We start from the raw sequence: 26641 nt of genomic DNA, 5'->3' as shown, positions 1-26641 counted from the left end.
ACGCGCCTGAATTCCGGTCTACTTGGCAATGTCAACAGGGAATCAGGCGTCACAATCCCTTGTCGCGTCTGCTGTTGCTCTACGTTGCTCTTTGCCTAAGTACCGAGTCAGAGGTCTTGGTACGCGACCAGCAGTACAAGACTCCCAGCTGGCGGGATAGATTGCATTGGTTACAAGAGAGACCTGCTGACGCAGTTCCCTCTTGGTGTAGGGGTCGGATCTAATGCGTGGAGCGCATGCACCTGGGCAGTTCAGGGCTCAGGAGTAGGAGTGCTGGGTGTGTGATGGGACAGGGTTCAGGCAGGTTGGCGAGGTCCCATAGGGTGCAGCTGACGCCCGTACCCCAAGCAGACAGCAAACAGTTTGCAGCGGCAGAGCAGGAGTGCATGGCTGGTCGAACGCCGGAGTTACTGTACCGACAAGTTGCTGGCTGGCTGGAAGTTTGCTGATGCGCATTCCTCACGCTCCGGGCGCCCGGCCAGGCGATAGCACCACACAGACACACCACAACGCCACACTCGCTCGCGATGCAGAGCCGCACCGCACCTGCAGGAAGATGACCAGCGTCCGTAGGAGTGCTGGGTAGTTGAGGGGCGCGTCCCTGACTGGTGCCGCCCCCGTGAATAAGTGGGGGCCCCGAGCATGTGCCTAGGTGCCTTCCTGTTCTTGTTGTGATAAGCCAAGGTGATAAGCATGCTTCCCAAGTTTGCTGCGTGCTCGCGTGAACATCAGTCGTTTATGCAGTGCTGTGGGTGTGTGCTGCAGCTGTGCGCCTCCTTCAGGCCGTTCTGATGAGCGCGCCGGCCCCGGCGCCACGGCGCGGCACCGACACGCTAGGTATACGTGCTTTGCACCGTGTGCAGCCCGTATGGACTGGAGCAGGAATGCGGCGGCATTGGGCTGCAGGAATGCGGCTGTACTGCTTGCGCACCCAGAGTGCGCGGGGACATGGCAAAGGAAGCAAGCGGCTGATACTGTTGAGTCCCGAAGAACAAATTGCACCCTGACCAGATGATGCAAAGAGCTGCTACATAGTGCTGATCGTGAAATTGAGCGCCCCTGGGGCGATCTGAGCTGGTGGCGAGCGGGAATGCTGTTGCGCGCTCCCCTTGCACACCGAGGGGACCAAGCTTGCGCCTCCGCAGCTCCGCCGCTCTGCTTACCACACACGGATACAGGCAGCAGCACTGCACCAAGAGGCGTCAGCGACACGAGGTGAGCACCATGGGAAGTGACCAGGGAGCACTAGGGAGCCGTCAACCTGGCCGTTGGCAAAGCCGTGGGCCAAAAGCCGGTGGCCTGTGTGAGCTGGCACAGAGAACGTACGGTGGGCTGTGCTGCACCTGTATGACTAGGTGCAGTGAGCAACTGGAGTGGTAGGAACCTGACCTCACAAATACTGCAACGGGTTCCGGGCCAAGACATGACCATGGACATGACGTGACATTCCCCGGCCGAACTCGCGCAAGGTCGTGCGAGCAGACTGGGTGGGCCAGACGCATGCACTCACCATTCTTACAATGCAAAGCGCAAACGCTCTCTAGGTTCACCAGGGGTCGGAGGCCTGGGGACGGTGAGCCACGGTTGGGGCGGGTCATAGCACACATGTGTGAGCGCGGATGAGGGCACGCTTGCTACTCCCTAAACCCAGGCTGTTCGCATATTTGCTGAGCTCCACAGTCATATCCCACCGCATTCACCCTTATTAGTCTCTAGGTGTATTAAAACTCTGTTGCTATGTTCCTCGCCAGCCATCCCCTGGCCGCTGGGGTCGTCGCTCGCGCGAACGAGGCCCGGCAGCTAACGCATCCGCTAGCATCTTGCTCTTGCGCTCCTCGTTCGCGCGCCACTCTCTCGCGGATCGCCAAGCAGCCGGAGTCTCAGCAGCGAGGCAGGGTTGTTCGCGCGGGTGCGTTATTGCTCCTTTGCTAACTCGATCCTCTGATAAAAGAACTTGAAATGTGTGCTTGCATGACTGGAGGATCATTTGGGACGGTCGCACCGCGATAAACGGTCATGTCATCTAGGGTGTTTTCTGCACGCCCCTCCTCACAGCAAACTATGACTCAAACTTCCTGGAGCGGGAGCGCAAGACAAATGCCGACGTGAGTTGCGCGGCTGTCCGTTTTGGCGTGGCCGTGCTAGCGTGCGCATAGCGGGGCGTCAGCGTGAGACGGAGGTGCCTATGGCTTGGCCCTCGGACTCCAGTCAAGCCCCAGGATTCGGGAATGGGTTCTTTGGCATTCCTCAAGTGTTCAAGGGCCTTGTTCGGCATCATGTGGAATAACGGGGACAGAGTCTAGGTGGCTCAAGCCCAGGCGTATGGCATGGGGTACGTGACTGGACCGGCGTGTCACGTGTTTACACAACCGACCAGCGCGTGAGCCCAACACACGCTACTCTAGAGCTCACTTTGTGTGGTGCAACACCAACATGCCTATCCCAGCATGCTTAGCTTTGCTAGCTGCATGCTGAGACGGCTGTGACTGCTAGGAGAGAGGCAGCTCTGGCCGCCGTCTCTACTCCCGCCCTCGCCACTGGCGACACGCCTTGCCACTCCCCGTGGAAAGCTCCGCCCCACCCCTGCCACTCTGACCCTGCCGCCCCACCCCTGCCACTCTGACCCTGCTGCCACCCCTGCCGCTCTGGCCCCTCTGACCGTTGACCACTGACCAGGTCAACGCGGTGCGCGATGAGGTGCGTGCTACGCTGCAGCGCCTCATGACCGGGCTCCAGGACCAGGCCACCGGGGCCAATGGCGGCGCGGGCGGCGCCGGCGGCCGCGACGCGGCGGCGGGCGCTGTGCTGGCGCGCCTCAAGGAGAAGCTGCGCAACGCCATTGGCGTGATGCAGGAGGGGCTGGTGGAGAGGGACGCCGAGGTGAGGCGGTGGCGGCGGAACGAGGAGGGGGGGGGGTTGGAAGGATGGGGGTCAAGGTGGAGGGAGTAGTTGTTGAGGCGCAGGAAAGGGGGCAGCCGTCCGTGAAAGGCAACTGGGAGAAGGGGATGGTTGGTCAATGAGGGGAGGGGGACAAAGGGCGCAGGGCGACCTCGAGGGCCAGGAGGGGCAGGACACAGGGCGAGAGACCGAGGGTGCGGGGTGCATGCAGGGGTGGGGACAGGGGTGGGGACAGGGGTTAACGTTGAACCAATCCCGGGGTGGGGACAGGGGTGGGGAGTAGTAAGGCCGGGCGGTGGGGGCCTGGGGGCAACGTGCAGGGTGCGGTGACGAGGGGCAAACCCAACCCTCCACCGCCCAGTCGCCCGCCCTGCCCACCCCATCCGATTGCGATGGGAATGAACTACCCCACCCGCATCTATCCAGCCCCCCCAACCCCGTCTCCACTACCCCCCCCCTCTTCCCTGTCTCCTGTTCCCAATGTTGTAAACTTGCTGCCCCCCCTATCCCTTTCTCCTGCCAGGTGCGTCTGCTGCTGCTGGCGGCCATGGCCGGCGAGCACATCCTGCTGATCGGCCCGCCCGGCACCGCCAAGTCCGAGGTGGGCCGCCGCCTCAACGCCCTCATCGACGGCACCTACTTCGAGCGCCTGCTCACCAGGTTCTCCGTGCCCGAGGTAAAATGAGCGGGTTGTAGGGGAGGGGGGGAGAGGGGAGGGGGGGTGGAGAGGGGAGGGATTGGGGGTTGTCTCCACCGTCCCTTGAGAGCAGGAGAGAGGAGGTCATGCAATGGACGCGTAGAAATCGAGGAGGGAGGGGAGGGTGGCCGTCCATGATGGATGACGGGAGTGAATGCAATCTGCAAGTGGTGTCCGTACCGTGATGGTGGTTGGGGTTGTGGCTGTGAGAGGGCGGCTGGGAGGGCGGCCCCCAGGGGGCAGTGGTCGCTGGGTGCATGCCGCGGCGGGGCGGCTGGAGAAGAGCGGTGTGGGCCGCTTCGCGGGGCCTCACGGGGCCTCACGGGGTCTTGCGGGTGCTGACGCCGCACGGGTTGGCGCCGCACGTGGTGTCGGCACACGCCACGCCGCTCTCACGGCGCTCTCCGACTCCCCCGGACCAGCCTCTGGTGGATCTCCTTACCGGCCCAACCGCCCTCGCCCCGACCCCCACAGGAGCTGTTTGGTCCGCTGTCCATGCGCGCCCTGGAGGAGGACCAGTACATCCGCCAGGTGCGGGGGCGTGGGCGTGTGGGGTGTGGGTGTGAGAACTTGGGGTGGTTGTGGGACTGGTTGTGGGACTGGTTGTGTGCGGTAGCGAGCACATGGAAGGAACATGCCGGACAGCGCGTGGACAGCGCGTGCGTGTGTGTACCGTAACCTTAGGCATGGGTACCGTAAGGACGGGGGATACGCATGGAGAAAGGCGGAAGCGGCACTGAGAATGGATGTGGTTGTGGGGCGACAAGAGGGCGGGGCTGGGGTCAGGGACGTGGGCCTCGGGCCGTGTGTCCCGACACACACATGCCATTCCCGTGTGACGGCGGCTCGATCGGCTGCACATCGCAACCCACCCACCCACCTGCTTACGCACCACCCACCTGCTGACCCACCCACCTGCTGACCCACCCACCTGCTTACCTGCCCTCCCACCTGCTTACCCACCTGACCTGCCCCCACCTCCCCCTCTCGCCCTGCATTTCTGGGTTGGCCGATGATTCCCACTGTTGGGACCTATTTGGGCTCCGGCACATTACCACCCCCCTGTACCATCTGTTCAACCCCCCTTTCAAACCTTCCTCCTCCAGGTGGACGGCTACCTGCCCACTGCGGAGGTGGCGTTCATTGATGAGATCTTCAAGGTGCGTGGCGTGTGTGTTTTTGTGGTGGGGGGAAGCAGGGGTGCGTGTATGTCGAGGGGTTGGGGGGCGGAGGCCCGCGGGGGCAGAGCCGGGGTAATGATGATGGAGAGGGGGGAGGGGGGAGGCAGAGGGAGAGGAGAGCGTGCATGTCTGCCACCGTACGCATGTAATTACCCATCGCCACTCCCCCGCTCAAAACCCCCTTCCCAACCCCCGCTCAAACCCCCCTCTCCCCCCCTGTCCCTTGCTCTCTGCCTCTTCGCGCAGGCCAACAGCGCCATCCTGAACACGCTGCTCACGCTCATCAACGAGCGCCTGTTCGACAACGGCAACAAGCGCGTGCCCGTGCCGCTCATCAGCATGGTGGGTGGGTGGGTGGGAGGGAGGGAGGGGTGGGGTGGCGGAGGTGGTGGTGGGTGGAGGCGGGTGGGTTGGGGCGTGTGTACGAATGTGGTGTGGTCACCGATGCACTTGCGATCTTCTCCTCATCCTACTCCTCGCCTCCCCCTACTCCTCGCCTCCTCCCTACCCACCTCCTCCCTCCCCGTTCCCCTCCCCCCCTCCCCTCCTCCCCCCTCCTCCTCCCCCCTCCTCCCCCCCCCCCCCGTGCAGGTGGGCGCCTCCAACGAGCTGCCCGAGTCCGAGGAGCTGGACGCGCTGTACGACCGCTTCCTGGTGCGGCGCCAGGTGCGCCAGGTGTCGCCCGCAGGTGAGAGCGGGGGGGAGAGCAGGATTGGGGGGGGGGGGAGGGGGAGGGGGGAGGGATTGAGGGGGAGGGAAGGGGGATTGGGGGATGAGGGAGGCAGGGTCGGGGGAACTTCGTGTGGGTGGGTGGGTGAGTGCGTTTGGTGGGTAGGTAGGCGCGCAGGTGTCGGGTCAGGCACGCAGCAGCTCCTCCCCTCGCCTCCCGCGCCCCCACATGCCCCTTTTTGTGTTCCCCACCCGCCCACACACCCGCATGCTGTTCCCCCGGTCCCACGCACGCGCATGAAGCATGAGGCATGAAGAGGAGGGGAGACCCCTCCGTGTCATTTGCAAGCCTGAAGGCGACGTGACTTGTGGTATCCCCGTTTTGTCGTTGTGTTTACGTGCATTCGCCAACAGGTGTGGCGCAAATGCTCACCTACTACAGCGGCAGCGAGGGAAGCGCCTCCGCCGCCGCGCAACGTGCCGCCGCCATCCCACAGGTGCGGCCGGGAGGCGATGGTGGGGTCGGGCTGTGCGGCTGACTGCGGCATTGGGCCAGTGCCCAGTGGGGTGTGTGCCTTGGGGTGGGGTGGGGTCACGTCACGCCGTCAGCACCGGTCATGGTCTGTGAGCCGCTGCTGACCCGTCTGATCCTTCCCACCCCCCTGCTGCTGACCCTTCCCCCCTGCCGGCTGACTCCCTTACGCACACGACCCTGCCCCCCACTTCCTTAACTAATCATGAATGTAACCCCCTACAGTCCATGCTCCTGACGCGCGGCGACATCGACAGCTGCAAGGCCGCCGCGCTGAGGTCGGTGCGCGTGCCCGGCTCCGTCATCCAGATGGTCACGGACCTGCGCACATACCTGCAGGTGGGAGCGCGGGGTTGGGGTGGTGTGTGTGTGTGTGTGTGTGTGTGTGCGTGCGTGCGTGCGTGTGTGTGTGTGTGTGTGTGTGTGTGTGTGTGTGTGTGTGTGTGTGTGTGTGTGTGTGTAGATACTAGCCCAAACTGCACCGAACCCAATGCAATAGACGCGAGGAGGAGGGCAGGGTTGTGTGTGGTAGCGATCACAAGGGAGGAATACACATGCAGATACACACACGCGCGCACAGTGTCGACCCAGTTCCCTCGTGTGCTTTCCAGACACGCCCCCCCCCCGACTGGCACCTCCCCCGCACAGGAGAAGATTGAGCCCCCGGTGTACGTGTCGGACCGCCGACTGGTCAAGTCCATTCAGCTGCTGCAGGTGCGAGCGAGGGCGTGCGTGGGGTTGTTCATGTGTTAAGCAGCGACATGGAACGAGACCCGCCCAATCGCCGGAGTTACTTACGGATTGTATATGTGTTTGTATATGTGTAAGGGCCGGGCGGGAGAGATAGCCGTTCATGGAGAACCGAGTGGATGAGTTGGGGCGCGAGGGCGTAGGCCGTTCATGTGTAGAACGGATTGATTAAATCACAACTTTGAAATTGGGGGCGGGGAGCCACCAGCCCATCAGCAGTGATCGGGACCCAGAACCCGAACAGCCAGGGGGGGGTGGGGACAGCACAAACCAGAGGGGGAGGGGGGCAGCGGGAAGCAGGGCGTGTGGGCAAGGGCGGGCTGCGCCTGTGCGTGTGCAGTAGGAGGGAGGGACGCACATCATCGCACCCCCCATCTCCTTCTTCTTACCTTTCACCACGGTCCTCCCCTCCTTCCACCCTCGCCTCCCCCCAACCCCTCAATGTTTCAACCATGCGAAACCCCCAACCCCCCACCCCCTCGTCTGCCCCCCCTCCCGCTAGGTGGCCGCCTACTGCAACGGGCGTGAGTCGGTGACGGAGTACGACTGCCTGCTGCTGGAGCACGTGCTGTGGCAGAGGCCCGAGCAGGTGGGGGGGAAAGGGGGAGGGGGGCGTGTCAGGGGCGTGTCGGGGGTGTGTCCGGGCGTGCCCGGGACATGTGTTAAGAAACGAAACAAAAGCCCGCCCGTGTTTTTGTTGTCCAACACTCCTCCCGCACACACGCACGCACACATACACACGCCGTTCGTGCTGACATCTGCTCAAGCTATGATACACACCCACACACACACGCACACACATTTTCTCCCTCCCCCTGACCCCCAGGCCGACCGCATCCACGACTGGGTGGTGGCGCAGCTGTCCATTGACGACGGCCTCAAGCAGGTGGGGTGCTGGGTGGCGTGCTGGGTGGGTGGGGGATGGGTTGGGTGGGAGGAAACGGTCGGCACTGTGCATGCGAAGGTTTGTGTGTGGGGTGGGCGGGTGGGGGGCCCATGGGATAGGCCACTCCGAAAGAGGCCCGTGGGAGTTAAGTTCCCCGAGACCCCGAACCCACGGCAGTGGGGGCATCGGTGGCGGACAGGGTGGCTCAGCAGCGTGGGGGGGCTGGGGGGGCCGGGGCGTGTGGCTCTGTGGGTAGCCGCAGGCGGCGTTACGTGCCACCGCCGGCATGTGCTCTGCTGCTCGCCATCTCTACATGACACACACAACCTTGCACACACACACACACACACACACACACACACACACACACACACACACACACACACACACACACACACACACACACACACACACACACACACACACACACACACACACACACACACACACACACACACACACACACACACACACACACACACACACACAACATACGCGCTCATACATTTGCCCACACAGAACAAGCGCTGGCAGGCCGCCATCAACAGCGGCGGCAAGTACGTGTACCTGGGGTCCTTCCTGTCCGAGTACGACGCCGCGAGGGCGTTTGACAAGGCGGCAGTCAAGCTGCGCGGACTGAGGGGTGAGCATAGCTGAGCTGAGCTGGGGGGCACGAGGAGGCGGGGGCGGTTGCATCAGTCAGGGTACGGCGGCTGACTACCTGTACTTCAGGCATGAGCTTGCTAGCTTTGATGGTGGGTGGGTTGGCGTCATATCCGTCATTTTCGGCCTCCTCCTGCCTCCTCCACCCTTAACCCCGCCCCTCACTACCCCGCTTGCCCGCCTCGCGCGCTCGTGCAGCCAAGCTGAACTTCGCCTACTCGGAGTACGTGGACGACCAGGGCAACCTGCTGGACGACCCCAAGATGAGGGGCGTCATGAGCAAGATTGAGCAGGTGTGTGTGGGGGGGGGGGTGGGGGGTGGGGGGTTACATTCATGATTATTTAAGGAGAGGGGGAGGAACAGGGCAGGGCAGGATGGGCGTGTGTGTTTGTGTGCTGGTGGGAAGGGGAAGGGCGGGACATTCACAGCATTCGCGATATGACCGCAATCCAGGGCGGGGCTGAGGCGGGTTTGGGGGAAGGGGCTAAGGAGGGGTCTGGGTTGGCGAGATGGGTTTGGTGAAGTTTGGTCCTGCCGTTGATGCCACAGCGCTGCTGAAGGCTTGTTAGCTGACGCGTGTGACTGCTGACACAGGTGGCCGGCGGCGGCGCTGTGACTGGCGGTACGGGCGGCCGCGGCAAAGCGGATCAAGGAGATGACCTGAGCGGCCTAGACGATGGTGAGGCAGCTGCATGGCAGGGAAGGCCGGGGGGGGGAGGGGGCGTTCGGAGGCCGTGTAGCGTTGGGAGGCTGTGTCGAGGGAGGGGCTACTCACAAACGGCAGGACGGACGGAAGGGCACGTGCAGCTCGCAAGGGCCTCCTCCGTCACCGCGGCGCCCACCTCCACAGCCTGACGCCGCCTGCCTCTGGCTCCTCGTGTGTGCGTGCAGGGGAGGACGCCAGTCCGCCTGCGCCCAAGTCCCGCGCACCCAAGCGCCAGAACCGCCAGTCCACCCCCCTGCCGCTACCGCTGCCCCTGCCGCTGCCGCTGCCTGGAGCCGGCCTGCTTGGTCTGGACGACGGGCTGGGTGGCGGCAGTGTCGCCGGAGGCGGCGGCGGCCGCAACAGCAACAACGCGGCGGCATGCAGCAGCGACGGCCCGGCTGGGAATGGCGGCGGCGGAGGCAACTTGGTTATGAACCTGGCTCAGGGTCTGATTGACCAGCCGCTGTTCCCGCAATTTCCTGGAGACTCGTTAGGAGGCGACGGCGGCGGTGTTGGTGGTCTGGGCGGGTTGAGCGGGCTGGGCGGCGATGACATGGGTTTGCCAGTGCCGCCAATGCCGTTGTCGGGCACGTTGGGTCGGAATGGCGGCGGCAACGGCGGCGCAGGTAACGGCCGCGGCGGCGGCGGCCGGGGTGGCGGCGGCCCCCTTGGCGGCGGTGGCAGTCTTAGCGGCCTGGTCGGCGGCTTTAGCAGCGGTGTGGGCGGCTATGACCTGGACCCTGGCATGGCTCCCACACTTAACCTGGGCGGCGGTGGCGGCGGCGGGGGCACGCCGATCTTGGGTGGCAGGGGCGGCGGTAACGGCGGGGGCGGAGCCGCCGCCGGCGCAGGCGGCGGCGGCGGTAACGGCGGCGGCGGCGGCGCCAGCAGCTCTGTGCAGCGCGCCATCCTGCGCGAGCTGCCTCAGGGCTGCACGCTGCTGACGCTGGTGCCCAACCGCTTCGCCAACAGCAAGGAGGAGATGTGCGGCGCGCTGTACACGGATGCGACGGCGCCGCAGGGGCTGATCGGCAGCAGCGTGTGGACGGGCAGCTCCATCATCAAGATGGGGATGTACGACACGGAGCGCGACGCGCGCCAGGCCGCCATCAAGTGCATGCAGCTCTACTGGGCGTTCTGCTCCGACGAGTGGCGCGTGGATTTCTACAACGCGCTCAGTGTCATGGGCGGCGGCGGCGCCGGCGACGTGGACAGCGTGGGCGGCGGGAATGGTGGCAATGGAGTGGGTGGAGGAGGCGGCGTGGGCACGTTTGAGGGCCTGGGCGGCTCGGTGTCGGCGGCATCGGCGGCCGCGGCGGCTGGGTACCGTGGCGGGCATGGTGGCGGCGGCGGCGGTGGCGGCGGCCGGGGAGGCCAGCTGCTGGATTCAATGGGATTGGGGTTGGATCTGGGTCTGGGATTAAACGCCAGCGGCGGCCTGCACGGGCACAACGGCCACCACCACCACCATGGCCATCACCACAGCCACCATTCCTCAGGAGCGGGCGGCGGTAACGGCGGCGGCGGCGGGTATGGCCGTGGCAATGGCGGCGGCGGTGGGCTAGGCAGCGGGCATCACGACCTGCTCGGCGGCGGCGGTGGCGGCGGCGGCGGTGACGGCCTAGGCATGGGCTCGCTCCAGTCTCTCAACAGCACCCAGGCCGGTCTGAACGAGCTCTTCCAGTTTATGGCGGGCATGAGCGGCGGAGGCTCCGGCGGCAATGGCGGCGGAGGCCGCAGCCGCGGCGGCTTAGCCGACGACATGGGCGGTGACGGCGGCGCGGGCGTGGGCCCTGGCTCGCTGGTCAGTGTGGCCCTGGGCAAGCGCAGCAACCTCATGGATGACTACGGCATGGAAGGCATGGGCGGCGGCGGCAGCCTACACGGGCTGTTGGGCGGTGGTGGCGGCGGCGGGCCGGAGATCAAGCGCCAGCGGCTGGACCTGGCGGCGGCGAGCGGGCTGAGCCTGGATATGGGCCTGGGCGGCGGCGGCGGTGGTGGCGGCGGCGGCGGCCTGGGCGGGCTGGGTGGTGAGGGTGGCGGCGACTTCCGTGCCGCGCACCGGCTGCAGCTGAGCTCGCACCTCCTTCGAGAGCTGCAGCAGGCGGCGGGCGTGTAGGCAGGCAGCAGCTGAGGCGACTGCGAGCGTGTGCCGCAGCAGGCACATTGTGATGGGCCAGGTCGTGGGAGTGGGGCGCCTGTTACGGCTTTGACGGGTTTCTGCAGGAGCAGGTGTGCGTGCTTGTGACGCAGGAGCGGAGAGCGTTCTGGTGGAGGCGGCGCAGCTAGATGCACAATGGGCGTTATACGTTGCCCTCCCCGCAGTTGTACAAAGTTGGAGCGCATGTAGGTGCGCGGCCCTGCGGGCTGCAGCAATGCTTGGGTGCACCGTGCGTGTGTGCGTATGTGTGTGTGCGGGGATTGGCATGACTGTGGGTTTGTGCGGTGTGCGTTTGGCAGGAGGGCGAAAAGAAGCCACGAGGATGGAAGGCTGCAGATAAAGGAATGAAGTAAATACGGTTGTGGGGATGGGAGGATGGGGATGGGGGGTATTAATAGGAGCTCGCGTGCCGATGTACAAGGCATGTCCTGAACACAAACAAGACCGAGAGGCCGTGGATGCGTGGGGCTGAGATCTTGAAACGTTTTGGGGGGCGTCCAGAGGTTGCAGGGATCCGCACAGGGCTCCTCTGCTCAAGTGCGGAGGACGTAATGCTTTCAATCTGACATCAATGGCGGTATGTAGTCATGAAGCTTCAGGCGCTCTAGGGTTGAGTGAATTTGGCGAGTGTGGGTGTGCCAGGCCTTCAGACAGCTTGAGCAGTATGAAGTTCTTACTCGGTGCAGCACAAAAGATGCATGATGCGTCAGTACGATTCACGTGCCCGCGAGCTTATCGTGTTGCTCAAAACACAAAGTTTGCGGTGGTTGTACACCCGGAGTGGGATGGGCACGGGCAACAAGCCGCCCAAAAGGAGTGGAGTGCAGCACGGCACGGAAGGTCCTTTTCCATGTAATGTTACCGCGTATTATTAACAGCTAACGTCGACTCCGCAACCAACATCCGGCACGCGCTGGTGGAGATGCTGCTGGGGCACAAGCGACCTGCATCGCTGCAGACTGGCGGCGGCGGTGGCAGCAGCAGGGGTGCCCCTGCCGGCCAGGCATGCAGCTGCACCAGTGAATTTGGGATGCCGGCATGCCGCCAGGCGCACGGCCGAGTGCGGTAAGTCCATGTCGACCTCCGCCGTACCCACATCTGCTGAATTACCCCGCCGTCGGCGGGAAGGCGCGAAGCGCCACTGCTGGGCCGTCACCGCGTCAACAGCGTGGGCCACTGGCAAGTGGCCCATTGCCGTAATCCTGCACTGCACTGTCCCGCTGAGGAATAAGTGTGTGTCCGAGCCCTAGATAGCTCTAACCACTGAGTATAGCCGGGGTCAGTGTTCGACACAAAGTTACCATGTTCCATTATCGTGCACGGCGGCCTGACGCACGATTGGTTGCGGTTTGCTTGCGTGCCGCAGGCACGGCCGCAGGTCACCAAGCAGTCTACTCAATCGTGCTGCCCTGCTGCCCCAAACGCCGAAGCTACATGGCTACTCGGACTGTCCATCCTTGTAACGTCGCATTCATACCCCACAAAAACGTTTGCCCTGTCACTGTCACCGCCATCTACAACACTACCTGCATCTTTTATTCCTTGTTGTCACTTGCGCAGCCGCGTCCTCCTCCTCCGCACTCCTGACCTACGAAATCTGTATGAAACCCTTTGTTGAGTGGCATAAATAACTACGCACAACAGCTCGGACTGTCTTCTCTCGTGATACCGCAAGCGCAAGAATGCGTGCATCATCACCACCTCATCGTCATTGTCATCATCAGTTCCGGCTCGCACCGCAAGCATGCATCAACAGACTGCAGCTAGTTGTCCGGCAGTATCAACCAGACAACCAGACCTGCGACCCCGTGCCGTACCCGCACCAGTTTATTCCGCCCGCACCATGGGGGCTCAACGCCAGGTGTGGCTGCGTTATGGCAACAGTCCACAACATCACATGGTGCTATCAACTTGCAACCTGCGCACCCCGCATAGAGGCCCTGAACCACCATTTTTGCACCTGAGCCCTCCGCCGCGTGGTCACCAACAACGCTCAGCTGAGCGTGAAAAGCTTTATTGCGCCCACAGAGTTGGCAGCAAGCAGCAAGTTGCTGCGCCGGCTCCAACACACGCTCGACACGAACTGCCCCGGCGGCGCTGACGAGCCCCCGCCGCCCGCCCCCGCGCCACCGGCTCCACCGCCACCGCCGTCTCCCGCTGCCCCCGACGCAGCTGTGTCGCCCGCCCCGCCGCCCACGCCCAACCCACCGCCCACCATTGAGCCGCCGACGCCGCCCGCAAGCATGCTGTCGCCGCCGCTGACGCCGCCCAGCCCGCCCAGGCCGCCGCCGCCGCCGCCACTTGCGAAGTCGTAGCTAGCCACCGGCATGGGCATGCTCTGGTGGTAACAGAACACGCGGTTATTCTCCGAGCCGCAGCAGATGTAACCGTCTGGCGACACCGACAGGCCCGTAAAGTTCCGTTCGTTGGTGTGGCCGCGGAACGTCTGTACGCATCGCGGCAGTCCGTCCGGACCTAGTCGGTCCAGCGCCCACAGCTTCAGGCAGTTGTCGGTTGAGGCGGACACCAGGGCGGTTGGCGAGAGCCAACGGACGTACGACACCGCGCGCCCGTGCCCCGGCATCACGTGCAGCGCGCGGGCGGTGTGCCGTAGGTCGTACAGGAAGATGCGGTAGTTGGCGGCGCCGGCCGCGAAGATGTGCGGCGAGTGGGGGGAGAACTGTACGGAGCAGACATTGGCTCGGAGGTCCAGCGTGGAGGTGCTGGCCTCGTGCTGTATGGACCACAGCTTGACCAAGCCGTCATCGCCGCCGCTGAGCAGGCGGGCGGGGTCGGCCTACGAGGAGGCGGAGGGTGCGCCGCGTTAGCGACCATGACGGTATGGCATGAAGACCGCGATAAGCTGCGTGCGCGTACTCCCCATTTGTGCAGTCCCAGGCGCCCCATCCCCATCCCAATTCCATCCCATCCCCAGCTGCGGCCCAAGTCCCAGACTCAGTCCTCCGCGGTCCCCAGCTAACAGCAGCACCATCACCACCACCATCACTCGCACCAGCACCATTCCCCGCGCCCGCGCCTGCAAGCACGCACCTGCGAGAAGTCGATGCTCCACACGCGCTTGCCGTGCTCCTCGAAGGACAGCAGCTCGGTGTTGGTGTTGGCGTCCCACAGCTGGACCAGCCCCTCGTAGTCCGCAGACGCCAGGTGGCCTGGCAGGAGGCGTGCACGGCAGCAGCAGCAGGTAACGGGTAAGGGGGGGGGGTGTCAAATGTCTAGGCGTGAGTGCCCAGGCCCCCGACAGAGCTCACGAGAACGAATGCGACACACCTAGGAGTTGCGTCGGGATGCCGCGCCCGGGCCATAATACGGTACACAGCACGCATTAGTTTCATCCTAGACTTCAAACCATGTGCGTGTGCTCGCGCGTGTGCATGCGCTGCTCACCCTTGATGTACCCGCTCCAGGTGACGGAGCTTAGTCGCGAGCGGCTGCTGATCTCCAGCACCGGGTAGTGCGCGCCCACAATGTTGCTCTGCAGTACCGCCTCGCGCTCAAAGATCTTGATGCGCTTGCTCACGCCCGCCACCGCAAAGAACTCGTCGTCGCGGTCGAACGCGGCGCCCGCCACCATGTGGCTCACGGCCGGCGGGTCGCCGTAGCGAAGCGACGCCACAGGCGTGAGCGAGGTGAAGGTGGCGTAGGCGGACAGGTCCTCCGCGAAGCGCAGCAGCGGCTCCGGCAACCCGCCTGCGTCCGCGTGACGGTGCCGCGGCGTCGTGGCCACCACGCCGCTGGCGGTGGTGCCAGACATGGAGCCGCCGCGAGGCCAGCCGGCGGCGCCGCTGCCTGCGGCGGACGCGGCGACGGCGGCGGCTGTGCTGCCGCGGCGCTCCACGAACACGGACTCGAGGGCCGGGTACTTGGCCGCGATGCGCACCCACTTGCTCTGAGCGGCCTGGTGCTGCTCGTACCAGGCCGCGTTGTGCGCTGGCGGCGGCATGGCGGCCGCGGCGGCTGCCGCCGCCGCCGCCGCTGCAGAGGTGCTGGCAACCACCGCGCCATCCTCCGCCGCCGCGTCCCCCTCCGCCGCCCCGCTCCCGCCCGCGCCTTGCTCCGCGCCCGCGGCCGCAACCGCGCCCGCGCCACCCGCACCCGCACCTGCGCCCGCGCCAGCACCGCTGGCGTTGGCGTTGCGGTGGAAGCGTTTGGCCGCCCTGGCCTGCGCCAGGTACAGCAGGTACTGCTCAATCATGTTGGCGTCTGCGGTGAAGGCTCCCAGCTCGCAGTCCACCGCCGCCAGCTCCGCCAGCTTCCTTTTCCGCAGCGTATGGAGGAACTCCAGCAGCACAGCGTCGTCCACACGCAGCGGCGGGCCAGCGCCAGAGCCAGGAGCCGTGGTGGTTAGGGTGGCTGGGGCGGCGGAGGCGGAGGCGGCTGGGGCCGGGCGTTGCGCGGGTGCTGGTGCGGCAGCCGGCGCGGCGTGTGGCGCGTGGGGTGCGGCTGGCGGCGCCGCGTGCACGCCGTTGGCGGTCGCCGCCGCAACACTGGGCGACGCCGCGGCACCTGTTGCTGCCAGCTGCACTGACGCGGCCTCTGCTGCCTCCGCCACCACTCCGCTCCCGTTCGCTAGCCGGTGGCGCCCCGTGTGCCCGCCCGGCCTCGCGGCCGCTCCATTTGCCGCTGCCGCCGCTGCCGCCGCACTCGCTGCTGCCGGCGCCGCACCCGGCGTTCGCCCGGGCGCATGCTGCTGCGCCGCGCGCTTCGCTGCACCCCCCGGCGCCACCCCGGCCCCAGCCCCGGCACCGCCTTGCTGCCCTGCAGCCTCACCTCCCAGCGCCCCCGCGCCACCCGCTGCTACAGCCCCTGCTGCTGCCGCTGCTGCCGCCGCCGCGGCCCGCTTTCGCAGGCTGGTGGTTGTGGCCCTGAACATGGCGCTTGAGAGCAGCTCTGCCAGTGTGGGGCGGCAGGCGGGGTCGGGATGTAGCAGCGCCAGTGTAAAGGCGGCCTCCTTGGGCTGGGACCGGCTGAAGGCGGGAGGCAGCACCCGCTGACGAGCCTCCTGTACACAGATACGAGTAAACAGGTAGAGGTAAGCACACTGTAAGACATATGTCCTGGGTTTCCAGATGCCAGAGCATTGGAACGCTTTGCCAGCGCCTCCCTTCTGCTCCCCATGCCCGGCCCGGCTCTGCTCCAGCCTCCAGCCCGCTCCCTCACTTTCTCCTGCAGCCCCCTATCCTCCTCCTCCTCCTCCTCCTCCTCCTCCTCCTCCTCCTCCTCCTCCTCCTCCTCCTCCATCCCGCACCCTCTCCTCCTCCGCCTGCAGCCCCGCCTCACCCGGAGAAGCTCCGCGCGCTGCTGCGGCCCCGGCGCCGCAAAGAAGAGCTCCAGGAACAACAGCCCCAGGCTGAACATGTCACTGGCGGCAGTAGCAGCAGCGACAGCGGCGGCTGTTGCACCCGGTCCCGCCGCCTCCTCCTCTGGGCTTCGGTACAGAGCCTCCTCCTCGTCCGCGGGCGCGGCGGCTGTAGCCGCTGGCGTACTGCCGTTGCCGTTGGGTGTGGCTGTAGCAGCGCCGGCGGCATCGCCGCCGGCAGCGGCGCCCGGCCCCTCCACTCCCTCCATCGCATCCGGTGTCCCTGCGGTTCCTCCTCCGCCACCTCCACCACCGTCTTTATTGTTGCCGCCAGCTTTCCCCACCTGCTGCTGTTGCCCGGCTGTAGCAGCCGCCGCTGCTGAGGGAGGCGGCTGTACGAACGCCACACGGCCGTTGCTGTACAACACCATGCGGCTGGGCCGTAACCCGCACGCACGTGCCGTGGCGCCATGGCTCGCCTGCATGCAGAACACGTGTGGTGTGGTGTGGTGACACGCGTGCCACGAGCTGCGTTGCCACTTGCTAGCACGGTTGCACGCCTGCCCCCACCAGCCTAGCCCTCTATGTCATTTACCACCTCCAGCAGACCTGGTTCCATATCTGGACCCCACCCCACCCGCCCACCCACCTGGCAGCTCTCCAGCAGAAGCAGCACCTCACAGAAGATCCAGAAGCTCTCCTTGGGCTGCACAGTCCGACTGGGCCGCCGCAGCCATTTGAGCAGGTTCACCTTGCTCACCTCAGCGCCCGGCGCCACCGCAGCTGTAGCGGCTGCTACTGCCGCTGCCGACCCCGGCCCCGGCCCTGCCACGCCACCTCGTGCTGACCCGGTCTGCGCACCGCCGGCTGCTACAGCCTCCGCCGCTGCAGCTGCAGCGGCCAGATCCGTGCCAGGCGCGGCAGTAGCACCAGCCGCAGCAGCCCCAGTTGCAGCCGCGCCAGCGGCAACAGCAGCGCCCGCCGTGTTGGTGTGGGATATACCGTTCATGAGCGCTAGCCGCATTGCTGCATCATCCGGCAATCCTCCTCCACCTCCGCCGCCGCCTCCTGCGCCGCCGCCGCCAGCGTCCATGGCTCCGCCGCCGCTCCCGGACCCGCCGCCAGCGCCCGGGTGGTGGTGGGCGGTGGTGCTGGCGGCGAGCGCGGCCGCGCGCATGACGTCCCGCGCCACCTCTGGAGGCAGGCCCAGCCCTGCGCTCAGGCCCTGTTGCAGCACGACACAGCGGGGGCCCAAAGCAGAGCATGTTGCATACACATCATTGCGCCCCAGTATCGCTTGCATGCCGTGTCAACTTTCCACATCTGCCGTGCCCTTTTTGTTTTCCCATGAAACACATATACAATATGTCAATATCGCTTTGTCTTTTTTCAACACATGCCAACTCACCATGCCCAGGCTCATGAGGTGCTGGCCGCCTGCTGCGCCCGCGCCCGCCGCCACGCCCGCCACAGCTGTGGACCCCGGCGCGCCAGCCGGACCACCAGGCGCCGCCGCCGTAGTCGCCGGCTCACTCGACCCCACCTGCATCCGCATCCACATCCGCAGCACGGGAATGCGGTAAGTGCGCTACCTCGGCAACAACCGCCAGCAGGCCTGTGCTGAACTGCTGATGTGGGTGTGACGCATGCCTGGTAGACGACGGGCTGGTCATCAAACACGTGTCGTGCACAGCTGTTCCCCTCATCATAGTTGCAGGCTCGAAACCACCCTGGCGGTTACCTCAGCTGCCACCGCCGCGGGCTGCACGGACGCGGCGTGGAAGCGCTTCATGACGTGGGTCCAGATGTTCTGGACCTCCTTGCGCGTGACCGGCTTCACCTGTGTCACGCACATTAAAAGTAGAGTAAACTCATCGAAAAGCCATGCGCGGATAGCCATCCGCGCTTTCGTCTCTACATGGCTACACACAACGCACTCCAAGCACGTCCCCAGCACGCCTTAACCACACGATCAAATGTTGCGTATTCGCACATTAGACAGTGTTCTCCCGTACTGCTTTGCTGACAGACAGCCACACACGCCCCCCCCTTGCTCCTCCTGCAGCCACGCACCAGGTACTCCTCCGCGCCGCCCAACAGCGCCGCGCACATGGTCTCCTGCGCCTCACTGGCTGACATCACTGCGGGGTGGGGCGGACGGGTGGACGGGTGGACGCGCTGGGAACAGGGGCGGTTTGAGGGCGGGGTGACGGCACAGGTATATTTCGCTGTCGCCAGGTCGGCTGCGCGTCTCGCTCCATCCAGCCACGGCAATACTTATACTCCAGCCTGGCTCTGCTGCTCCTGCCCCTGTTTCTCCTGCCCCTGCCCCCTCCCTAGCAGCGACCCCTGCCCTTGCCCGGGCTGATGTTTTACTTGTGTGGCGGCGCTAGGGGTGCTGTGGGGCTGTGTTTTACTCACTGATGACGGGAACGTTGCTGAGGTGCGGGTGTGAGCGCACGAAGCGCAGCAGCTCCAATCCGCCCACGTCTGGCATCATCACATCCTGCGGGGGGGGGGGCGAGGGAGGGGGGTACCCGTTAATGGAGAACGGAGTGCTTGAAGCATAAGGATGAACTGCCGACGTCCAATAGGAACGGCACGGGGGCAAGGAGTATTCTGTTGCAAGCCCAAATCAAGCAGGGACATGTGCAGGGTGGAGCTCGCGGTTCTTGCGGCACTGAATGACAGGGAAACCCAACAGTACGATTGAGCAGATCCTCCTGCATGCGAAACCCACCCTGTCGCGCGTCAAAACCCAAGGGATTGCCTCACAGGGGACCCGGGCCACGCACCGTCAATATGAGCTGGAAGGCGCCCGGCCCGGCTTTGGACAGTACCTCCAAGGCCTGCGTGCCGCTCTCGGCGATGGTGACTGCATGGGACAGGGCAGGACCGCCAACGCAACGCGTGGGTCAACACACGGTTAAGCAGTGAGCTGCGTGGCACACAGTCGTCGCCGTGGACCGGGGCTGCCTCCCAAAACACGCGCAAACGAGTGTATGCCATGTTCCCCCAATGGCATTTGCTGCTCCGAAGTCATGGCTGGCAAACCCCTGGCCAAGTCCACTGCTTGCAGCACGGTCATTTTCCTGGCCGCCCCCCCCCTCTCCAGTCCACACCAGCGGCCCTACCTTTGTACTTGCACGCCCGCAAAAGGTTCCCAACCACCAGCCGCGTGAGGCGCTACAGGCGTACATGAAGGGGGTGCAAGGTGCGCAATAGGCGTTAGCTAGCGAGTCGCACTAGGCCCGAGAACACCCAGATGCGGGAGGGGGGGGGGGGGGGCCGAGGCAAGTGGCTTGGGAGCGTGGACACGTCAAGATGTGCGTATTGTTTGTCGCCTTTGTGTATGTGCCATCCCAAACATGCACAATTAATGGGCGAAGGGCTCGTAGACGTGCGCGTTGCAGAATTGCGAGACGAGTGGCACGCATGAGCGCGCGACCGTGCCCCACCTCATCATCAACCAGCAACACATGAATGTCCCCAGGGTCCACGCTGGGCAAGGACGGCACGCCGGCGTCTATAAGTCTGCCGTCGAGCATCGTTGCTGCCATGGTTGCGTCGTAGCTCAAACCAGTCAAGGAATAGACTGTTTTACAAAGCTTGTTGTCACATTTTGAACTCGCTTCATTAACTGGCCGCTCCTCTATTTGTCAGTTCTGTGAGTTGAACTGGACGAACTGCAAGGATCAGTTCAAGCAACTGCGTTATAGACAAAATGGATTGGTTATAATACATACTTGGAAATCGAGGACAAGACCCCGTTTCTGGGGCAGGGACAATCAGCCTGCCTATCGTGTGGTCCACGCCCGCCCGCACCGGCACGCTCCGACCCCACGTCATCCCTTGCACGATCACCCCACGCACACGCCAAGCCCAACGTTGAATGTATACTAGCTCATACTCAATAATCTAGTCCTACATCAGCATTTTCACGAGGTATCTCAAGTCCTAAGTCACTGCTGTTAGCAAATGCGGTGCCTCCAACCAGCAGGCCAGATCCGCTACGACCCCAAGCAGAGATGCAGCCGCCCCTCAATGCATGGGGGTGCACGCCCGTCCATGCACCCTTCACCAAAAATGTTATCACTCCATATCCACTTCCCTCGTATGTCCGTATGTCCGCAAGCCATTTCCTGGCAGCAAAGGCAGCATCCGCTTCCAGCTTCCACCGCGGCCTCCGTGTCCTACTTACAGGCTGGGCAGCGACACCTTGCCCTCCAGGTACGCCTGCATGCATGATTGACGAGGTGAGCAGTGCGAGCGATGAGCCTAACGAGAGCAGACGTGGCCATTGGTTACAGCCTGCCAGTCCATACCCACACACCCACCGTCCAGGTCCCTAGACAACATACGCAGTCCCGATCCCAACCTAAAACGCTCTATCCAGACTCCCCCCCCCCCACACACACACGCTTTCCCTTGCACCCCAATCGAAGACCCTCACAGCAAAGGCAGTCGCAGGGAGTACCACGCCCCCACGCCCTCTTACACCCCCCACACCCCTCCTGCACCGCCCCTCCGTCCCTCCCTGTCGCTGCCTTTCTCACCTGGACGTACTCGGACGCGAACAGCAGCAGGTCCGCCGCCAGGATGAGGCCCACCACCTTGAGCGCGCCGTCCACACTGCCCAGGCCCTGTGAGTGCGGGTGTGGTGCGAAGGGAGCACCCGGCGCGACCACAGTTCAAGATGCGCATGCAGGTTGGCGCCATGACCCTTCACTGTGTAACCAGGGTCGCTGCTAGCGCTTGCGCTGCCCGACTTCCCACACATACATATACCACTTCAAACCAGCCCGCACCCAGAACCGCTGGTGCGCTCGCTCTTTCCCCCCACCTTGTTCTGCTCCTGCTGCACCTCGGTCCAGCCAATGGCCTCGCTCAGGCCGCCAATGCCCGCGTACCGGATGTCCACGTCGCCCACCGTGGGCACCTCGTCTGGTGGGCAGTGAAAGGGTGTCAGGTGTGGATGAGTGGGTTAGCACGATGAGGCGGTGTGTGTGTGTGTGTGTGTATGTGTATGTGTATGTGTATGTGTGTGTGTGTGTGTGTAACCAACGGCGGGGCGTATGGCAACACACCGCGAGGCGATCCGTCAAAAGCCACTCACCAATCTCCAAGCCCCTAACTGCTTCGGCACCAACCTTCACCTGTCAGCTGTACCCCGGTCGCAGCATCATACGCACACCTCTGGACGACCGAGTACCCACCTGCCCGGCAGCTGTCGAATCCGCCGTTGACCCAGGCCAGGGTCTCGTAGCCTGCCAGGCTCAGCTGCTCGCAGCCCGCCAGCGAGCGCAGGCCCTTCTGGCAGCCCACAATCACCTTGGCGGACTTGGGGATCTTAGCCTGAGGGCGCGAGGGGGCAGCACGGCAGCATACCGGTTGCGAGGCGCGCATCTGTATGCACTGAGGTAGATTGGTCTAGGTGATGTTGCATGTGCAGGCTGGAGAGGCCGGGCCGAGGGGCGACGCGCCGATGCTTGCGCTAACGCGGAGGTGGTCGCGCGCTCGTGTAGACTTGCGTCAGGGCTGGGAAGAGTCCATCCCCTTAGCCCGCTGGTAATGCCTCTGACTCCCCGCGGCGCAGACTCCTCTGCAGACGACTTCAATTCCCAGAAAGGGTCTCATTGTGCTGGCCTTGCCGACCTGGCCATGCCTACATCCTCCTACCCTACCGCCTCGGCCTCCCCTACCCCTGTCGCCCGCCTCCCCGTCGTCTCCCTCTCCCTCCCTCCCCCCCGCCCTCCCCCCCCCCTTCTGCCCCCTCTCCTCCGCCTCACCTGCACCTCGCCCATGAAGTTGGGGTTGGGCACCATGTGCGAGCCGCCCAGCCACCAGCCGCCCATGCCGAAGGCGCTGGCGCGCTTGATGAAGGAGCCCAGGCTCACCTCCTCGTCCTCCACGAAGAGAGGCACCTGCAGTGAGGGGGGAGCGTACACAGGCGCGGACACAGGTGCGGGCAAAGCAGGCGGGTGGGTGGTGGGCGCGGGTGGGTAGGCACAGGGTGTAGAGGAGCTATGTGGGCCGCTGTGAAGTCCTGGGTGTTGGATTAAACACCCCGCCTCCTTCCTGACACCCTACATCGCCAGTTCGCAACCTGACCCGCAACCCCACCCGCACCCGCCTAACCCTGCCCCACCCCACCCCTAGTCCACCCCAACCTCATCCAAGTCCCACCCATCCAACTCCATACCAAGTGCGCCCCAAGCCCGCCCGAACCTCGGCCTCACCTCCACCGCGCCCACGATGCGCGCCTTGTTGGCCTCGCTGGGCGGGCGCACGTCCAGGATGGTCCAGCCATCAGCCAGGTACGACTTGATGTCGGAGCCGGTCACGTTGCGGACCTAGGAGAGGAGTGTTAATGACGAGGAGCAAACGGCAGTGGGGTTGGGGGTAGGAGCGAGGGCGATTGCCGGGGCGAGGCGGTGTGAGTTTTGCCACACGCAAGCGGCCAACGAAGAGCTGGGCGCGCGATGCTGCCCCGATGGCAGCGGGTTCCTCACGACCCACGCACGGACCTAGCGCACGGCGTGGGCCGCAGCGCCAGCACCTCGCTGCCCCTCCCCCGCAGCCTCCCCGCCTTGTCGCCAACACCAGCCGCACACCGCTGCGCCTACCTTGCCCTCGACGACCTGGGCGTCCCAGCGCTGCTCCACAGACGGCTGGGCAGAGGCCTGCACGCGCACCGCGGCGGGGCGGCGGGCGGCGGCCGAGGAGCGGAAGGGCTGGTGGCACCCGTGCGCCGAGGAGCACAGGGGCGCCACGGTGGCCGCCCGGGAGCGGCGGGGCGCGGCCACAGCTGGAGCCGAGGACTTGAGCAGGGACAGGCTCATGGTGTTGACTGTGAGTAGAGTGGGAATGCGAGGCATGCAGGGAGGGACATCGTGGTGTGAGGGTGAGACTGTGCGCGGAGTCAGGCGGAGGGGGGCAGCGGTTGAGGGCCCATCCCGCCCGTGGAAGAGGCCTGTACTCCAACAGTGCATGCACCAGCGCTGTGCAATCCTCTCCCTAGCTGCCAACTATGAAGGCGTGACGGGCACGCGCCCGGCCCCGAGCCTTCCATGCGATGCGCTGATGTACTCAATTGCCCGCACACCCCGGAAGGCCGGACGGGCTCTGCCTATGAAACCATAACCACCATTATGTATGGATGCATGTAAAGGCCGCAAAAGATCCTACAGCGTACGCACCTGAGCGACGAAGGATGTGGCAAAGGGTCACGCTCGCCGGAAAGCTGATCCGGGCTGCAGTGTGTAGGTTGAGGCGCCAGCTACCCAGCAGACTGAATTGCGGGCGCAGCGGTCTGCAAGGAGTGCGAAGATCCAGTAGATTGCAATTCCCATGCAGGTGACAAGTCCCGAAGTCCGCAATTTGGTATTTGGACAATTGAAACATAGCGTTGCGTGTGTTGTTTATGAACTTATAAATTTAAGGTGTCAAAACGCGCACTCGTTTTGGTGAACGCGTTCTACGTGTAGCAGGGTCTCTTTCTTTTCCTGACACTCTCGACGGTTCTCGATATCATAGTTGTAAATGTCTGACAAAGCTGACTTGAATTTAGATGTCGTCGCCTTGGCGGGGGTGGACGGCGCCGTCCTCGCCGCGCTAAAAGTGGGCCAACGACTTCACATAGCAAGAGGAGATGGTCAGGAGGGGCTCCACTTCCAAACGGAAGCAGGCGTACAGTTGGCACCGCTGAGCGACCCAAGCGTGGCAGCGCGGTTTCCCCACAGCAAGGTCATCGTGCGCGCCCTCAAGCGGGAAGCAGGCACTGGGAACATCCAACAGCTGCAAGTTCGCGTGTACCGCTCAGATGATGCACCTGGTAGGGTTTGCATGGGCGGCGGCAAGGCGTGGGCGTGGTGCGAAGGCCACTCTGTGGGTTTTGTGCAGCACGGAGGTGCTGTCACTGACGCTTGTCCTGGTTGGACTCTCCCTGCAGGGAGTAGCACCGCTGCTGGAGCTTCGACAGCAGCAGCAGCAGCAGCACCAGTCGGAGCAACAGCAGCAGCAACACACCAAGCAGGTGGCGCTGCGGCTGCTGCGGCTGCTGGTGCGCGCGGTGCCAGCAGCAGCAGCACCCCTGCAGCGGCTGGGGCGGGGCCAGCAGCGGGAGCTGGAGGCGGCGGCGGCGGTGGCGGCGGCGACGGCAGCAGCGGTGACGGGATAGCGGCTGCGGACGAAGCCGAGTACAAGCTGCGGAGAGAGCAGTACCTTGCACTGGGTGGGTGGGCAGTCAGGGGTGTTGTGCTGTCAGCGGTGGGCAGTCAGGGGTGCTGTGCCGTAGAGGGTGTGCTAACTCGCATTGGACGGTACGGGAACAATGTGCTGTGACACCGACATACAGTCAGCGCCTCAACGCGAGACTCTGCATCCATGTCCACAGGCCTTTGCAACTAGCGAAAACACAAGCACGCACAGTTGGCATGTCCTTAAAACCACCCCTCCGCACTTCGCCCCGCTTCCTCGCAGCCGGCAACGCTGAGCTGCGGCAGCGGCTGTCGGACCCGCGGCTGCAGGGCGTGCTGGGCCGCATAGACGGCGCAGCGGACCGGGAGAAGGTGGGGGGAGGGAGGGTGGGGTGGGGTGGGGTGGGGTGGGGTGGGGTGGGGATTTACGTAAGCCAGGACCAAAGTACGCTGGGGTTGGCGGGGTTCCGAGGTGGTGCGGGAGGCCGCGCCATGACGCGGTGGACTGAGGCAAGGCAGGTCAAGTACAGACGCGCAGCAGGGCTGCGTGGTGGTCGGTGCAGAAAGGGTAGCCGTGGCCTCGGGCTCTGTGTGCGGGGCGGGGGCAGGGCATGGCGCGGTACAAGGGTTTGTGGTTTGCGGTGTGCTCCGGTGGGATGGGCTCGACAAGGAGCAAAGCAGGGGGTCAGCTGCCTGCCTGCCTGCCTGCCCGCCCGCCTGCCCGCCTGCCCGCCTGTTTGCCTGCCTGTTTGCCTAGCGTATTGGCAGGCAACCACCTTAAATACAGTGTCTTTTCCTTGCGCTGTCTTTTTTATGTGTGTTAAAAAGCAGAAAAAAAACATCGTGCATGTGCGTTACATTGTGTGTTTGTGTTCGTGTTTGTGTGCAGGCTCTGGCGGCGCAGCTGGAGACGCCCGACTTCCAGGGATTCGTGAGCCAGGTGGGTGGGGCAACGTGGGTGGGGCAACGTGGGTGGGGCAGGTGGGCGGAGCTAGGGCGGTTGAAGGGCATGGCGGGGTCGTGGGGGATTGAGCGCGGGCGTGCCAGTGGGTGGGCACCTTGAGGGTCCGCCTGATGGAAGTTTGCATGGCGTTACAGACGGGGCCGTCGGCTACCCGAAATGCCACGAACCGCATGTGCTGTTTTGAGTTGGGAAGCCGCGCAGAAGCCTGAGTGCACAATCTATCTGCCATTCCACCAGCTTCAAAGGCAGCCATGTCGCTGTTGCGGCTGTCACGGATGCGCAGGTGCTGATGAGCCTGGATCCGGATCGGGTGCCCGCCACAGCCGCTACGGCGGCCGCGGTGGAGATGCGGGCGGCTGGGGGGCGGTGAAGCAGTGAACGGCACATGTACACGCAGAGGAACCAGGTGTCAAGAACCCGGCCGGCGCGTGCCTGGCACTGCTTCAAGCCCGTATTTTATTGATGGTTGTGGTAACGGATTTAGTGTTCGATGTTACATGAAGGAACAGTAAAAGTACAAAAGCACGCTGCGCCCCATAACTGCTGCTCACGTTGACCGACATGATTACACCATACCTGGTGGCGCACTTTTGAATGTGGACTGGGGCCGCGTCAGAGGTGTATTACACGGGTGCAACGGTGCAACCCTGCTAAGATGACGGGCGTTGTACGGAGGCACTTGGCGTTCTGGGGCCGGGCGCATAGAACTGTACCATTCACCGTTCGCTGTTGTTCAAGTGCAGGACCATTCATTGACACGACAGCGCCCATGCCGTTGCATGTATGGATTGTGCATGTATATCGCCTGAAAGCTCGGTTGTCTAGTGTACGGCAGATGACGCAAGTTAGGGTCGTGTCGGAGTATGCCAAAGACATGCAGTCAGGACTTAACTGAGTAAAGTGCGGTCTGTGCGGAATGCCGTGCGTAGGCACTGGTGAATGGACGCTGCAAAGCAGGCCTGTGTTGCGCACTTGCGCCGCCATCAGCTGCCATACCCTAGCAGCCCCTGAAAGCCCC

The 26641-nt window shown here is 64.3% G+C and overlaps 5 protein-coding genes across 5 annotated transcripts; 3 read left to right on the top strand and 2 right to left on the bottom strand.

Moving 5' to 3' along the window:
- The first annotated feature begins 1687 nt into the window (after nt 1-1687).
- On the top strand, nt 1688-7503 carry CHLRE_13g603225v5 (uncharacterized protein). Its single transcript, XM_043069819.1, has 13 exons — nt 1688-1909; nt 2056-2105; nt 2677-2880; nt 3422-3574; nt 4070-4126; nt 4702-4755; nt 5023-5118; nt 5368-5464; nt 5860-5942; nt 6203-6316; nt 6626-6691; nt 7230-7316; nt 7495-7503. Exons 1-13 carry the CDS (start codon nt 1738-1740, stop codon nt 7498-7500), a joined length of 1239 nt encoding a protein of 412 aa, XP_042917803.1. The 5' UTR covers nt 1688-1737; the 3' UTR covers nt 7501-7503.
- A 60-nt stretch (nt 7504-7563) lies between these two features.
- On the top strand, nt 7564-12429 carry CHLRE_13g602750v5 (uncharacterized protein). The gene is made up of 5 exons (XM_043069808.1): nt 7564-7657; nt 8133-8256; nt 8475-8569; nt 8872-8956; nt 9169-12429. Exons 1-5 carry the CDS (start codon nt 7649-7651, stop codon nt 11100-11102), a joined length of 2247 nt encoding a protein of 748 aa, XP_042917802.1. The 5' UTR covers nt 7564-7648; the 3' UTR covers nt 11103-12429.
- A 1-nt stretch (nt 12430) lies between these two features.
- CHLRE_13g602700v5 (uncharacterized protein) lies at nt 12431-20003 on the bottom strand. The gene is made up of 12 exons (XM_043069807.1): nt 19820-20003; nt 19596-19647; nt 19257-19336; nt 18883-18967; nt 18535-18602; nt 18203-18301; nt 17870-18004; nt 17111-17686; nt 16443-16940; nt 14550-16164; nt 14196-14314; nt 12431-13941 (listed from the first exon to the last, which is right to left on the bottom strand). The coding sequence occupies exons 1-12, from the start codon at nt 19820-19822 to the stop codon at nt 13138-13140; spliced, it is 4134 nt and encodes a 1377-aa protein (XP_042917801.1). The 5' UTR covers nt 19823-20003; the 3' UTR covers nt 12431-13137.
- Nucleotides 20004-20049: 46 nt separating this feature from the next.
- On the bottom strand, nt 20050-23793 carry CHLRE_13g602650v5 (uncharacterized protein). Its single transcript, XM_043069806.1, has 8 exons — nt 23661-23793; nt 23088-23311; nt 22701-22814; nt 22251-22385; nt 21678-21816; nt 21305-21405; nt 21018-21104; nt 20050-20697 (listed from the first exon to the last, which is right to left on the bottom strand). Exons 2-8 carry the CDS (start codon nt 23301-23303, stop codon nt 20659-20661), a joined length of 831 nt encoding a protein of 276 aa, XP_042917800.1. The 5' UTR covers nt 23304-23311; nt 23661-23793; the 3' UTR covers nt 20050-20658.
- Nucleotides 23794-23884: 91 nt separating this feature from the next.
- CHLRE_13g602600v5 (uncharacterized protein) lies at nt 23885-26639 on the top strand. The gene is made up of 5 exons (XM_043069805.1): nt 23885-24295; nt 24413-24694; nt 24943-25031; nt 25549-25599; nt 25907-26639. The coding sequence occupies exons 1-5, from the start codon at nt 24004-24006 to the stop codon at nt 25991-25993; spliced, it is 801 nt and encodes a 266-aa protein (XP_042917799.1). The 5' UTR covers nt 23885-24003; the 3' UTR covers nt 25994-26639.
- Nucleotides 26640-26641: the final 2 nt, after the last annotated feature.

Source organism: Chlamydomonas reinhardtii, chromosome 13, assembly GCF_000002595.2.
Source record: "Chlamydomonas reinhardtii strain CC-503 cw92 mt+ chromosome 13, whole genome shotgun sequence".
In the NCBI taxonomy this organism is placed as follows: Eukaryota; Viridiplantae; Chlorophyta; class Chlorophyceae; order Chlamydomonadales; family Chlamydomonadaceae; genus Chlamydomonas; species Chlamydomonas reinhardtii.
This window is presented reverse-complemented; position numbering and strand designations above follow the sequence as displayed.